Source organism: Alligator sinensis, unplaced genomic scaffold (assembly GCF_000455745.1).
Source record: "Alligator sinensis unplaced genomic scaffold, ASM45574v1 scaffold199_1, whole genome shotgun sequence".
NCBI classification, from domain to species: domain Eukaryota; kingdom Metazoa; phylum Chordata; order Crocodylia; family Alligatoridae; genus Alligator; species Alligator sinensis.
In genome coordinates, this window is record NW_005842008.1 from 2,070,311 (window position 1) to 2,084,925 (window position 14,615).

A 14,615-nucleotide genomic window follows, 5' to 3' on the forward strand; every position below is an offset into this window, starting at 1 on the left:
TTACATCCAAACTACAGTGCGTGCTAATGGCACAATATTAATAATGCCAAATTATTAATTGTTCACCATACCATTGTTGATTGGATTTAACATGACTAGTTTATTATTCATGATATGGACTGCCATCACATCTAAGAGCCTTACTCAAAGATCAAGACCTCACTGTACTTTACACATAGAACAAAAGCTCTATCCCAGAAAGCTTACAGTCCAAAACAAGAGACAATGCTTTAATAAAGACAGAGCCAGGGGTAGTACAGGAAAACAAGAGAACAAGCCTACTATTAAAATCCACTAAAGAACACAAAACAATCTAAGGTCATCTGAGTCACCAGCACCATGCACAGAAAACAGAACACTCCTAAACACAAGGAAATCTCTTGGCATTAACAGAGTTTATATTTTCCAGTTAGTCAATGAAGACAGTATCACCCCACTCAGGGCAACTTTAGCATTTGTTTACATGCCAGTACATGAAAGAGATAGGCAAACCAATGCCTGACACAATTTATTTGCAGAAATACTCATCTCAAAAACACTGCTCTTCTATACATATATTTTCTGATCAGCTTGCTTTAATGTTACTCTTCACAGACTTGGTCATGTCAGACTTCCATTTGATACAATATACAATACTGAGCAAATCTGTTGCTTAGTTATAAACAAAGGATGACACAATATACACTTACCTATTAAGTCTAAACGAGATTTTGAAAATATTTCTTTAGTTTATTACCTTTTATCCTGATATTATGTAAACTAGCCAATTGCCCGTCAAGAATGATGGGAGAGGGGGAGGGGCTGGGATCGAGTGCTACCACCTAACGCCCTATGCTGCCGCTGTTCTGCCTCTTGCAGGTAGCAGAGTGGGGGAGCCGAGGCCTTGGCTCCCCCACCCCGCTCTGTCCAGTCCTCTGCGCAGCTTTGGAATCATGGCTGTGCTCTCCCATGCTTCAAGCACTCTGATTGTTTGTTTCCGTCAGCCAATCAGAGTGCAAATAAAGCATTATAGACAGACAGACAGATGTAGGCTTTTATAATATTAGAAGAGGGGGAAGCATGCAGTTATGCAACAGTATAACCATTAGCAGGGAGTACTGATACTCAACCTAAATTTTACACACGGAAGTATTTTAACAAAAATAATTTTTAAATAACTGGAAAAAATTCTTATGAATTTTATGCAAATGCTTAAGACTACTTAAATGTTTTAAAACATTTATCATCATAATGTTATCCTTTTCCATCTAATATTGATTTGCTTCTACCTCCAGATTTAAATTAAGGTATTAAGTTAGAGTATGAAAGCATATTTAATTTTTCTTTGCCCTTGCTTTATATAATGTCTGCACAGATCTGAGAGCTGAATATAGGAATAATTATAGTAGAACAGAATATCCAAGACAATATTTTCTAAAGGGATTTGCATATGCCCAACTTAATCCTTGTGCAGGTACTGATTTTCCAGAAGAGGGTGTTTAGTACATACCTGTGAACTAATAAAAAAATAAAAATTTTTTAAAAAGTTGATGATTTGTAGGTTAAATCTTGGGCCTTCATTGTCATCAATCATCAGTACTGGACAGTTTTAGAAAAAAAGGTATAAATGCAAGTCTGAGGGACACAGGCAAATTTCTTCTTCAGTTCAGCTGGCAACGCATAGGTTTACTAACATGAAGAGTAACTCTACCACAACCCCTCACCATCCACCCCTAGTCCCTGGGAACCACAAAACTTAGTTCTAAGCACTACCCTCCTACCCCTTAAGTCAGACAAGCACACTGCTGACTGGTCAAGTACAAGCTATTGAAATTTACTGAACTCACATTTAAGACAGAAGGAAAAGCAAAGTACAAACGTCCCCAGTGAGGCTTCGGACCCTGCTTCAGATCTGGATTGGATCGAAGTGCTGGCTTTGTTAGGCTTTCCGAAGTGGTTCAGAGCTTCTGAAGCGCTTCGGAAAAGCTTTGGAGATCGGCCAGAGGGTATAATGGGGAATCAATGCAATATCTATAACTTTGTTCTTTGTTGTCTGATTCAGATGAAATTTGCAGAGGTGGTAGCCTCTGCTGAGATCATGAAGTCTGCCAAGTTTCCAGAAGATTGGTGCAGGGATTCAGGGGGAACTGCACCCCAAATTCTTGATAGCAAAACTCGTGTCAAGTCTATGCGTTGCAATACAGGGGGTGAAAACTGCAGGATTGGTGGCCCCTGCTGAGGCCACGAAGCCTGTCAAGTTTCAAGGAGATAAGTGCAGGGGTTTGAGGGAACTGCACCTCAAGCTATGGACAAACAAAACTCGTGACATGGGTGACACTGTGTGTGTGTTAAGGCGCAGCAGGGTGAAGGCTCCAGGGATGGTGGCCCCTGCTGTGGGCACAAAGCCTGCCAGCTGTCAAGGAGATCCGTGCAGGGGGGTTCTGGGGCCCTGCACCTCTAGCTGCTGACAGGCAAAACTGGTGACATGGGTGCCTGTGCAACTGTGTCTGTCTTGGGGGGACTACTGCAGGCCTGGCTGCTAAGCTACTGTTACCAGTTACCAATCAATCATGATTCACTCAGGGACCAGCTCAATACAGTTGCTAGCTAATGTTAAATGGTTAATTAGCAACAATTAACACCTACAAAACCCCATACTAAGGAGAGGAAATAATCAATACAGACAATCAACTGCCCCAAGACAGACATAGTTGCACCTTGACACACACAGGGTCATCTATGTCATGAGTTTTGCCTGTCATAGAATCATAGAAGTAGGGTTGGAAGGGACCTTGTAGATCTTCAAGTCCGACCCCCTGCCTGGGCAGGAAGAAAACTGGGCTCAAATGATCCCAGCCAGGTAGGCATCAAGCTGCTTCTTAAAGACCCCCAGGGTAGGAGCCAGCACCACTTCCCTTGGAAGTTGGTTCCAGATCCTAGCCGCCCTAGCTGTGAAGTAGTTCTTACAGATGTCTAATCTAAACCTACTCTCCAACAATTTGTGGCCGTTATTCCTTGTTATCCTGGGGGGCGCTAGGGGAAACAAGGTCTCCCCCAAACCCTTCTGGTCCCCCATAGTGAGTTTATAGACAGTCACCAGGTCCCCCCTCAGCCTTCTCTTGTGAAGGCTGAACAGATTCAGGTCCCGTAGCCTCTCATTGGAGGGTCTGCCCTGCTGTCCCCGGATCATGTAGGTGGCCCTCCTCTGGACCCTCTCAATGTTGTCCACATCCCTCTTGAAGTGGGGTGCCCAGAACTGGACACAGTACTCCAGCTGTGGCCTGACTAGTGTCACGTAGAGGGGGAGGATCACCTCCTTGGACCTACTTGTGATGCACCTGTCAATGCACAATAGGGTCCGGTTAGCCCTGCCGACTGTGACCTCGCATTGTCGGCCCATGTTCATCTTGGAGTCAATGCTAACTCCAAGATCCCTTTCTGCCTCCGTGCTCTCAAGAAGGGAGTTTCCCATCTTATAAGTGTGCTGCTGGTTACTGCTGCCCAAGTGTAGCACCCTGCACTTGTCCGTATTGAAATGCATCCTGTTTTTGTTAGCCCACCCCTGCAACCTATCCAGGTCTTTCTGCAGTCTTTCCCTCCCTGCTAACGTGCCCACCTCACCCCAAATTTTGGTATCATCAGCACATTTGATTAGGTTGCTTTTCACCCTGTCGCCCAAATCGCTGATAAAGAAATTGAACAGGGTGGGCCCAAGGACCGAGCCCTGGGGGACTCCGCTGCCCACTTCCCCCCAGGTTGAATATGACCTGTCCACCACCACCCTCTAAGTACGAACCTTCAGCTGTCAGCAGCTTGAGATGCAGTTCCCCCCAAAACCCTGCACCTATCCCCTTGAAACTTGGCAGACTTTGTGGCCTCACCCCTGCAGTTTTCAGCCCCCTATGGTGTAACACATACACATGACATGAGTTTTGCTTTCAAGAATTTGGGGTGCAGTTCCCCACAAACCCCTGCACTAATCCTCTTGAAAGTTGGCAGGCTTCATGCTCTCAGCAGAGGCTACCACCCAAAGTTCATCCAAATCAGACAAAAAACAACAGTTATAGATATTTAGTTGATTCCCCATTATACCCTATGGCCGGATCTCTGAGGCAGCTCTGAAGCTTTGGAGCTGCTTCGGCCAGATCATAGTGGGAACCCAGTCTGGAGCTCCGGATTAGATCCCTGGCATCCTAAGCAACCAGATCCGAAGCTGGATCGAATAGCTGCCTACTTGCACAGGCCTAGTCCCCAGCCACAGGTCACCCAGTCTCCAGGGATCTCCAAAGCATGAGTGCAAGTACTTCCCCCGTAAATCACCTACTGCAATGTGTGCAGGGAGTTCACTCCCAGCCCCTGGTGCTTCATATATTTGTAACCCAATTCCCAATCACTGACATTTGTGAATGTTTCAATTGTTATACATGTCTGCACCCAGCAATTGCTCTAAATTCTACTTTAAGCTTTGTAATAGCTGAAGCTACTATAAGCAGAAGTATCTAATCCTTTAAACCAGGGATGGGCAATTATTTGGGCTGGAGGGGACTTAAGGAGTTTCAGTGAGCTGTTCCAGGCCAGATGGCTGGGCAGTAGAGGGAAGAGGGTGTGGCTTGGTGAAGCAGGGCAATTGATTCCATCCAGCCCCTGGCCCTTTTGCTCTGCACCCACTGGTGGGGATGCCAGATGGAGGAGGCAAGCAGGATCTCTCCACAGAGACCAGTCTGGGACTGCCAAAAGCAGGGTGTGCTCAGCCAGGCAAATGAGATGGGGCCACAGCTGGTCAGAGAGCAGCATCTGGGAGTGGGGCAGGTGGGCAGGGCCAGGATTGCAGGGCAGGGGCCGTGATCTACAGCAGAGCTGCCATTCGCTCCCCAAACACCCTTGAGACAGGCACCTGTTCTGTGGGCAGGGACCTGCAGGGAGTGGATCTCCCTGGGACCTGGCCCTGCAACTCCCACCCCAGCTGTCACTGGCTCCTGTTCCCTGCCTGCCCAGAGCTCCATCCCATCTGCCTGGGGGCATACACCATGCCTGCAGGGATCCTGGGTTAGGCCAGTCTCCATGGAGACTGTGCCTGCTTGCCCAGCACCCCTAGCAATGGGTGTAGGGCAGATTGCCAGCAGCAAGCAGTTGGGCAGAGAGAGTTGCTGCTGCGGGGGCTGCTGAAAAACTGTCTAGCTGCCGCACTTCGCCTGCAAGGAGTGGGACCTGGCACATGTACTAGGGCCTGGGCCAGGTGGGGCTGAGGGACCTGATGCAGGCTGGATTGAATCCCTTGGCAGGCCAAATCCTGCCCACAGGTCATATTTTGCCCACCTCTGCTTTAAAAACAGAAACTCAAAACTAACTATTTACTAAGCTATTTCATTCATTTTTCCTATTGTAGAATATTTCACTTATTGTATATAAAATGCTTCTCCTTTAAAACCTTTAGTTAGTCTTCAAAATTCAATGTTCTTACGATGAAAAACAGTAACTAAAAATACCCAGAGGATCATCAGTACTCTTTGACCAATTCTGGCACAGACTGCTCAGCCTAAAAGATGTGGTAGTAGTTCAAATACTGCCATTAAATTTCCTTTCTTATCCTGTATCCTAGAATTAGTAATTAGGGGTACCTGCAACAGCAGCACAAAAATATTTCAGGGTCATTCAAAAGCAGCATAAACTTGTTTTAAATAAATGTGATCTTGGAAGGCTACAGACATCAGTACCTATAGAATTTGCAGTGGCAGTGCAAGCTTGCCAGATCTGCCGTGCTTATTTTCCTGAATCATGATTTGGAAGGATATCACCAAGATTGAAGAGTTCCATTATCCTCATTCATTTAATCCTTAGATTCTTGGTTAAAACTGTCAGCAAGAGTAGCAATTACCATACTATAGTACTTTGTATTCTAAACCTACAGAGTCAATTCACAGAGGCCACAGATAGTATTAATACAAAAAAGTAGATTTAGAAAGAAAGATAAATGTTGAGGATAATCTCCACATTATGTTGAACCTTGAAAGAACTATACTCCTACTAGATGAAGCCAAGCAGGAGCAACTACGTGTTAGGAAACTACAAAGGAGTCTTTTCCTCAAGCACAAGCCATATCTCTCTAACTTTTGGTACAGAACAGCCAGATAATTTTTTATTTTATTTTATTGAGAGATGTTAAGGAACCTATAACTCAAGCAAGAAGTGGAATAAGAGATGGGCAGAATGTAATAGAAACTGTGTTCAAGTTATGTAAACACAGCCTACAGAGCCTTCATATTCAAGCACGTCCAGTTGGATGCCTGAGTTTTGGCAGTACCCCTTTAAATCTATATTCTTACCTTCTGACTTAATGTTAAATTATACCACAATATCATATAAATCCACATAAAGAAAACAGTTTAATTCTGATAGCATGATAACACTCATTTCCACTTGTAATTTATTTTTTCCTGTATAGCACAGAGTAAAAATAGCATTTTACAGTCCATGTACAAGTTTATGAACTCCAGTATCATCACAGCTTGGTGAATATGAATCACTGCTTTAAGGAGACATTAAAAATAGCTGGTTAGAATTGTAGACTGAATGCACTTTTATAAAAACCTTCATTAAAATGAAGGCTTTACTAACAAATGCATGCAGAGTTATCTACAAAATTAAAAAGCTAGACTTGCAGATTTTCATGAAGATTTTTCTTATTAGAGGGAAAAAAAAATGATTTTTGAAAAATTCCAGCTCTTTCACACACCCATCTCCTTCAACTACTGATTGTACAGGATGACACTTCTTTTTCCTTGTAGAATGAATTTATGCTGTCACTACTGAATGTCTGTGCCAGTCCACAAAACAGAATCTCATGTCATTTCTTGTGTTATTCTCCCTTGTCAAAATACCACTGTAAAGACAGGGCCTGCCCTGCCTTAACTCAGTTAGAAAGACAGCTTCAATCTTAAACAATCACCATCAAAACATTCTGTAAACAAATCTGTAATAAAAACAAAGCATTCCTTCTAGTTATCTTCTCCAAATCTTATTTGTGAAATTTCTTCTTTTTCCGATTCTTCTTGCCTGCTGCAAGAGCTGCTTTTTCAGTCATGATCTCCCGATACTTCCTTTTATTATATCTGAACAAATGAAAATAAATTATGTAAGTATAACACACACAGTGCAGTAGAAGGCAACACACAAAACACCTAGTAATTTGCTAGGTTAAGTTTCATTTTACAGTTTTTTACAGCTTGATAAACACAGGACTAGTGAGGCAGAACTGACATTAGTAGCAAGGATAACAAACAAATACTTGGGATATTTTTCAAACACTGCTGGTAAACTACTGAACTTTGCATGGAGGGAAACAAAATTTCTTGCATTAACAAGTGAAACATGTAGCAAGTTTACAGACAAACTAGATACAAAACATAAATAATTATGAGCTTAAAAATAAAATATTTTGGCATTAAACATTTTTACCTGGAAAAATTGTTTTTCTACTACATTATGCAGCCTGCTAATTGAAGCTTCCAATAGTCCACCTTCTCCTTAAAGATGAACAGGCTCAACAGTATTACTAATGTTGCTGCCAGTTTGCACTAAATTTTATATTAGTCTCTAAGTGAATTTTCTGATCATCTCTTATTCAGTTAAAAAAATAAAGAAATAAAAAAATCGAAGAGAAAGGTTAACAAGGTGAACCATGTGCACAGATCAAAAATAAGATAACATAAATTATTTTCCTGGTATAGATTCTATTTCTGCACCAGTTAGCAGTGTGAACAACATCAACATTTTAGGGCTTGCTAAAGTTGCTCACTGGCACCAGGAATTCTGATAAACAATTAGCTGTTTTCTTCAGTTAATATTTATAACTAATTTAATAAAGTAACTGCCAGGCATGTTGTGGGCAATTTATATTCAAAGTTATTTTTTTAACTAAACGGTGCCCAAAAATGAGGCACTGGCCGTTCACGACACAGGAAACAGGTATGGGAGCTTCTATTCTCAACACAGTCAACAAACTTTTAAATCCTGACTAGCATCAGCCCCAGCTTTCTGAATTTATAAAAATAACCAAAAGGAAATACAAATCTCTATTAAAAATATATTTCTCTTTTAATGTGAATTATACTGCTAGTCTTAAAATTAAGCCACTCCTCAATACCTTCTAAATTCAGAATCTGCAAGCAATTCTTCAACAATCGTTTTCTTCCTTTGCTTCTTAGGAATTCGAGCATGGTAAAAGTCTACTGGAGTGTCAACCACAGTTCCAACCTGGGAAAAGGACATTTAAAATGAGTCTTCTGGCAACAAAACAGGCTTTTTTATAACAAGTCACAAAGTGCCTGCACTGTTACAAGCCTTAGGCAGTGTTTTGTATATGAATACACTGTTATGCTTACAGTAAATAAGACCAGTGTATGAGTTTTAGGAACAGTACTATTCTCAGCATGAGAACTACAGCACCTGCCTTGGTGAATCCAACCTAGCTCTCCAAAAAAATACAAGAGTTTATTTCTATGTGCTGGGGTGGAGGGAACCCTGGTTATTCTCTGGAGAATTAATTTCTTACTGTCCCTTTGCCATTGTATTAGCAAATAACCCAGCACAGGATTTAAATGGCATTACCTGAAAGAGTGATGAGTCCATTTCATAGTTCATAGACCTAATATTAAGTGAGAGCTGCTTACTGAGGGTAGAAAATAAGCATCACTACTCTTGGTTACAAAAGTGGCAATAGGATCTATTTTTACTGGTTCCTTACCTGAAAGTACTTGGGCAAGCCATCTCTATCATTCTTCTTGTAAAAACGTTTGGGGTCCATGGAGGCCCTCATCTTCAGTGCCTTCAGATCATTTTTCAATTCACTTGTCATTTCTGGGGCTTTCATACCAAACCAGGCATCACCTGTTGTTTTCTCTCGCTCTGCCTACGGCACAACAACCAGATCTGATGTCATAAAAATGCAAAGCCAAGGTATTCTGTTTTTGTGTCTCCAAGGATACCAGTGGTTGAGAGTCATAGGCTCTACCCTTACCTTGCGCTGTTTTTTTAGCTGCTGGAGCGACTCCTTAACGGGTGGGACACATTCCTTTTTTTCAAAATCTGGAGTTATTATACTCTTCTGCAAAATCTAAACAGAAAATCAAATTACTGTTACTAAGTAATGCTTAACAGTCATGGGACTGATCTGAATTTCATTATATATTTGGTAATACAAAGAACACACCAATGAAATGACAAAGGATTCTAAGCAAGCATCACCACATTAAAATGGCTGCTAAGGGAAACAGGCTTTCCTGCCCTATAGTGATGGAAGTAGGGATCTTCATATCAAGGAAAGGGAACCGAGTACTGGCAAACGATACAGAACATTAGATCAGGGCTGGAAGAAGCAAGTAGTTATTAATAAAGCTGTTAGGAATGAGACTGCCTAAGTAAATAAGCAGCCTTCCTGGAAAGCAGTGCAAGCCCCTTACCTACTCAGCCAGACTAAACCCCACCCTAGAGTTATGGAGGTCTCAAATGTCTCCAACTGACTTGACTGCTGAATTCTAGTTTTATTTTCTGCCCAGAACAGGATCATACTTTACCTCATTCCCAAAAGACAGTATGTGTTTGACTATTAGCTAGGTCTGTGATAATGCAGCATATCAGAAACTCAATTCATAAAATATAATCCCTTGACAAATAACAGGCATGCTTTAAATAAACCAGTTATTCATATTCTGTAGGACAGGGGTAGGCAATATTTTTTGGCTGGAGTGCTGAAAACCCCCACAATGCCTACCCTGGAAGGTGCCAGAGTGCTGGCATGCCACAAAAACAAAATGAGGGCAGGGGGTACATGTCAGGATGCCCTGCTTGTGCCCCTTGTCCCCACCCAAAGGCCCTGCCCCCCAGCCCTGTGGCCGTCAGCAGCTACCCTGGCTCTGGGTAGCTGCTGGAGCCCGGGCTATTCCCAGCAGGGCTTGCAGCATCCCAGCTGCCTGCTGTGAGCAGCCCAGGCTCCCGGCTGGCAGCAGCTACGCAGAGCCAGGGTTGGCCGCAGCTGGGAGGTCTGTTCTGGCATGTGCACGCATGCCTTGGAGTGGGTGGTGAGGAGAGGCCTGAGGCAGCGCAACCCCGGTCTCTCCCCCGCTCCCGGCACAGAGCCAGTGACTGGGCTCCAGAGACCAGCACAGCTGTCTGTGGCCAGCCTGGGCCCTGGGCAGCTGCAGCAAGCAAGCTGCGCCAGGCTCCACAGCTCCATGCTGGTGGCGACTGTGCACGCATAGAGCTGATGCCGGAGCTGTGGAGCCCAACACAGCTGTTTGCAGCCTGCCCACTGCTTGCTGCAGCTGCTCAGAGCCCAGGCTGGCTACAAACAGCTGCACCGGGCTCCAGAGCCCAGTCATCAGCTGTGCCAGGAGCGGGCGAGAGACCAGAGTTGCGCTGCCTCGGGCCCCTCCCCCACTGCCTGCTCTGAGGCGTGTGTGCACACACCAGTACAGAGCTGATGCCAGGGCTCCGGAGCCCAGCACAGCTGTATGCAGCCTCCTGGCTGCAGCTGGCCCTGGCTCTGGGTAGCTGCTGCCAGCCGGGAGCCCAGGCTGCTCGCAGCAGGCAGCTGAGACACTGCAAGCCCTGCTGGGAGCAGCCTGGGCTCCATCGCTGGCAGCAGCTACCCAGAGCTGGGGCTGGCTGTGGCGTTCCAAGCAAAATGGCCTCGCGTGCCATGCTCGGCACGTGTGCCAGGGGTTGCCGAGCCCTGCTGTAGGGTAATCCCCTGTATTTACACTGTCCCACAGGCTCTTACATCCCATTTATACAGTCAATTCCCATGATCACCACCAAATTCAAACATATGTTTTAGCTAAAAATGTTACTACTGCCTCCAAACTTTAAGTGAAGGGGTTTTCTAAAACCAGTGTCATAATTTGACTAATTTTAAATCTTTGAATGATCATAACCCCAGGCAGCCCTGTAAATTTATGATCTTAAACATGTTACCTTTTCTTCCTTTTTCTCTTGTGATTGCTTAACTACACTTGGTCCAGACCTTTGTTTTTCTGCATCAAAGCTAATATACAAGCCTCCAAGCTTCTTGATATTCAGACCAGGGTCTATGCTGCTGGAGAGATGTAAGCTGAGGAGAAATATTGGGTGAACGATTAAAATTGAAAGCTCTTTCCATATGCCATCTGCAGAAAAGAAAGATTCGGTGAAAATGTATTTACTATTTCTTCTCTGTGCTCCTGGGATAGAGCAAGATTTCTAGATCATACTACCCGAAGGAAAGCGGCAGTTTTCAATTAAAAGAGGAAAATAAGGGAAACAGGGAATAGCACAGGACTTCATTCTTCTAGTTGGCACAAAACAAGATGTTTTAAAATACAATTAAAAACCAAACACTGAAAAAACTAACATATTTTTCACCTTTTATTCCATCCTACCATTGAGATAACTGAACAAATGAATTTATAAAGGATGTCTGATGGGCAATTTAAAGAGACTATTAGTGGACAAGATTTACTAACAGCTATAAAATATTAAGAAAATGCTGAACTGCATATACAATCAACACAGACTGAACAACAAGCCCATACCCGTCAGTCTGGCTTCTTGTTTCTTAAATTCTGACCCAAATCTGAAAAATCCAGATGGATAAGGGAAATAATTATAGGAAAAATGTTTATAAAACATGAAAACATTTTAGTATGGGGTTTGTAAAACTGTACTCCTGACAGAACCAAACCCCTGTATGTAGTCAGCTAATTTAAACTCTGCCTCCTGTCATCTAAACCTATGATACCACAGGATAGCACAGGATAGTTAAATCTCTGTTCTCCAGGCAACTGCTAAAACAGACCAGTTACATTCACTTCAGTAAAGTGATCTGAGACCTACAAGTAAAAGAGCTGTCCACCCAATGCCCATACTAATGGTGTAACTAGAGAACAGAGAGATTTAGTGACCTAGTATGGGCACACTGTGCCAAGTGAATTAGGTTTTGTTGTTGAACCATCACACCTGGATTCTAAGTCTTGGTTCTGGTACTTAGTATTTTATTTCAAGCAGTATAACAAATGATGATAAAAGGCTGGAACACCCGCATATAAGGCTAACTTTGTAACATAGGCAGAAGGCAGGGCAGCATGGCACCTTACAGACTAACTGGTTCAGAAAGGCATGAGCTTTTGTAGATAACAACCTACTTTGTCATATCCTATGAATAGACTTACAGAAGCTTATGCGTCTCTGAATTAATCAGTCTCTTAGGTACCACCATGCATTGTCTTCCGCTGGACTTCAAGCAAACATGGCTAGCTACCTCTCTTTAGTAACATATGGAAATGTGTTCTTTGGCAAGTACCATTCACTCCTATTTACCCCACAAGTTTAAAAACAAACAAACCCCGTCTTCATTTACTTACTCAAAAGGAAAGTGGTAAACACCTGGGAAACTGCAAAAACAATCACTGATTCAAAAAAGCAGTTAAGTTGATTAGGTAACTGTGGTTTGGTGTTAAGGATGCTGCACAAATAGAGACCTAAGGAATTTATAAGTATGCTGTCACATCTATAAATTTGTGAGATTCAACCAAATATAGTATCCCGAGAAAAAAAGGGGAGAGTTGTCAAAGTGGTGGGAAAAGGCACCACCCACAGCTGAAAGGCAAGATACAGAGCATAATCTGGAGGGGAAACAACATAAAAACTGGTCCAAGGACCACAGGTCATAGATTTCTCTTGCACACACGTGAAACAGAGGTCACTGTTTTAGATATGTGCAAGCTATAATTCCATCCTGGAGTCCAATCAAGTCCAGTTTCACATCCACAGATCATGTCATCAAATCAGTGCCCTCGTTTATTCTGCATCACTGGATCATTTAGCATCACTGGATACTAATTATATTTAATTCTGATAGGCATAAAATTGCTTAAAGTAACTGGAAAAGGCACTTACATATGTGATTCCTTATTTTCCAATAAATTTGCATCTTCATCTTCATCTATGAATTCCTCATTTTCTTCCAAATCTGACGGCTCTTCATCCCTTTCACTTTCTTCATCCTTACTTTCTGCATCACTTGTTCTGTTCTCTTGCTCGAGGTAATACTTTTTGTTGAAGCTCAATCCAGGTTCTGTGTCAATTACAAACACTGCTTCCCCGTGAGATGAACCATTTTCTAAAGACTTGTTAGAGAACAATTTCTGATTACTGGTCTCTGCACAGCAAAGATTTTCTTCCGCTTCATCCACCTCTTCCACTTCACTGTTTTCAGATTCATCACTCTCATCACTGTTAAGAAGTGACACAACAGAATCTTTTTCATTGCTCTTTTTCTGGGATATGCATGGGGAAGATTCAACAACTAGTTCTACTTGGTCTCTGCCATTGTCTACAATAACATCAGATATTTTGTGGTCATCATCAATTGCATCACTAGCCTTTTGCAGGCTGCTTGCTGTGCTGGACTGCTTGTCCACTATTATTTCATCCTCATTGGTGTTAGAACTCTGTGCTACCTCCTCAACATCTGTTTCTTGGTATTCTGCAATTTGTTTCTTTTTAGCTGGAGTTGTCTGCTTTGAGGAACTACAGGATCCTTCAAGGCTCTTGTGGTCACACACAGAATGACCTACGTTCGTCAAGTGTGCTTCTTTTCCAGTTTCTTTCGTCTCTTTTTCTAATGCTTGATCACACTCTTCTACTGAACTATCTATAATTCCAAACTGTCTCTCATTTGTTGTTTCTTTTTCAGAATGCTCTATTTTACATTGTTTTTCTGTTTCTTTAGGGCTGTTGGGGGTTGCATCATTTCCAAAAATGTGTTGTGTGTCATCTGTTATGGTCACATTTGCAGAGTCAGGCACATATTTACTCTTACAGGGCACTTCACTAAATGAAAGGGGGGAAGTTTGCTCTGTATCAGAATCACACTTGGCAGCATGCTCTGAGTAGGATGTGATTATTGGCTGAGATTTAATTTGGTCCTTAACTGATTTCTCATCTTCCAGCATAGCTTCACTAACTTTTTTCTCAGTCTGTTCAATGGTTTCTGCTTGCGATTTAATTCGCATGCTCCTAGTTATTCTTCTGGTAGTAATGGATGGCTCAACTGAAAAACCCGAACTCCATGACTCTGCATCAGAAACTTCTTCAGCTTGGGCTTCACAAACAGGTTCTGGTTGGATTTTAGTTTTGCTCTGCCTGCTTCTTGTTGTCCTCACAACACTGGGCATCCGAGCTCCAGAAACAGTGGAAGAACATGACTCAGCTTCAGAGACATCATCTTCATCTTGAGACTTGCTTAACTCACTTGGAAGAGCTGTCTTGGAAAGCCTATTTTTGGCAGGAGAATCCGGCTGATAGGGTATGGCAATTTTTCTTCTCCTTGTTACCCTTATGAACAAAGGTGTCTGAAGTCCAGACGCAGTAGAGCAATTTGATTCTGCTTCAGACACATCCCCATCAGCCTGCAACTCAGGAACTGGTTCTGCTGACTGCACAATTTTGCTATTATTATTATTAGTTTGTGTTTCAGAAGGATTACTAAGATCTGATTTTGTTTCTGCATCTTCCAGCTCCTCAAGCAGAGATTCACAATTGACTTCTGGTTGAGTGTTTACTTTGGAGCTTCTCCTGGTCATCCTCACAGAAGCAGGAAT

The 14,615-nt window shown here is 42.9% G+C and overlaps 1 protein-coding gene across 1 annotated transcript; it reads right to left on the reverse strand.

The window, feature by feature from the left end:
* Positions 1-6,343: 6,343 nt before the first annotated feature.
* DNTTIP2 (deoxynucleotidyltransferase terminal interacting protein 2) lies at positions 6,344-14,597 on the reverse strand. Its single transcript, XM_006021862.3, has 6 exons — positions 12,910-14,597; positions 10,951-11,086; positions 8,996-9,091; positions 8,723-8,887; positions 8,123-8,232; positions 6,344-7,088 (listed from the first exon to the last, which is right to left on the reverse strand). Exons 1-6 carry the CDS (start codon positions 14,595-14,597, stop codon positions 6,995-6,997), a joined length of 2,289 nt encoding a protein of 762 aa, XP_006021924.1. The 3' UTR covers positions 6,344-6,994.
* Between the last annotated feature and the right edge of the window lie 18 nt (positions 14,598-14,615).

Bases quoted from the DNA above. Each gene is read 5' to 3' on its own strand.
- DNTTIP2 (XM_006021862.3), bottom strand. From the start codon at position 14,597: ATGACCAGGAGAAGCTCCAAAGTAAACACTCAACCAGAAGTCAATTGT. The intron at 8,233-8,722 runs GTAAGGAACCAG...TCCTTTTCCCAG, and splicing joins GCTTGCCCAAGTACTTTCAG to GTTGGAACTGTGGTTGACAC. The intron at 7,089-8,122 runs GTATTGAGGAGT...TCATTTGTTCAG, and splicing joins GCAGATTCTGAATTTAGAAG to ATATAATAAAAGGAAGTATC.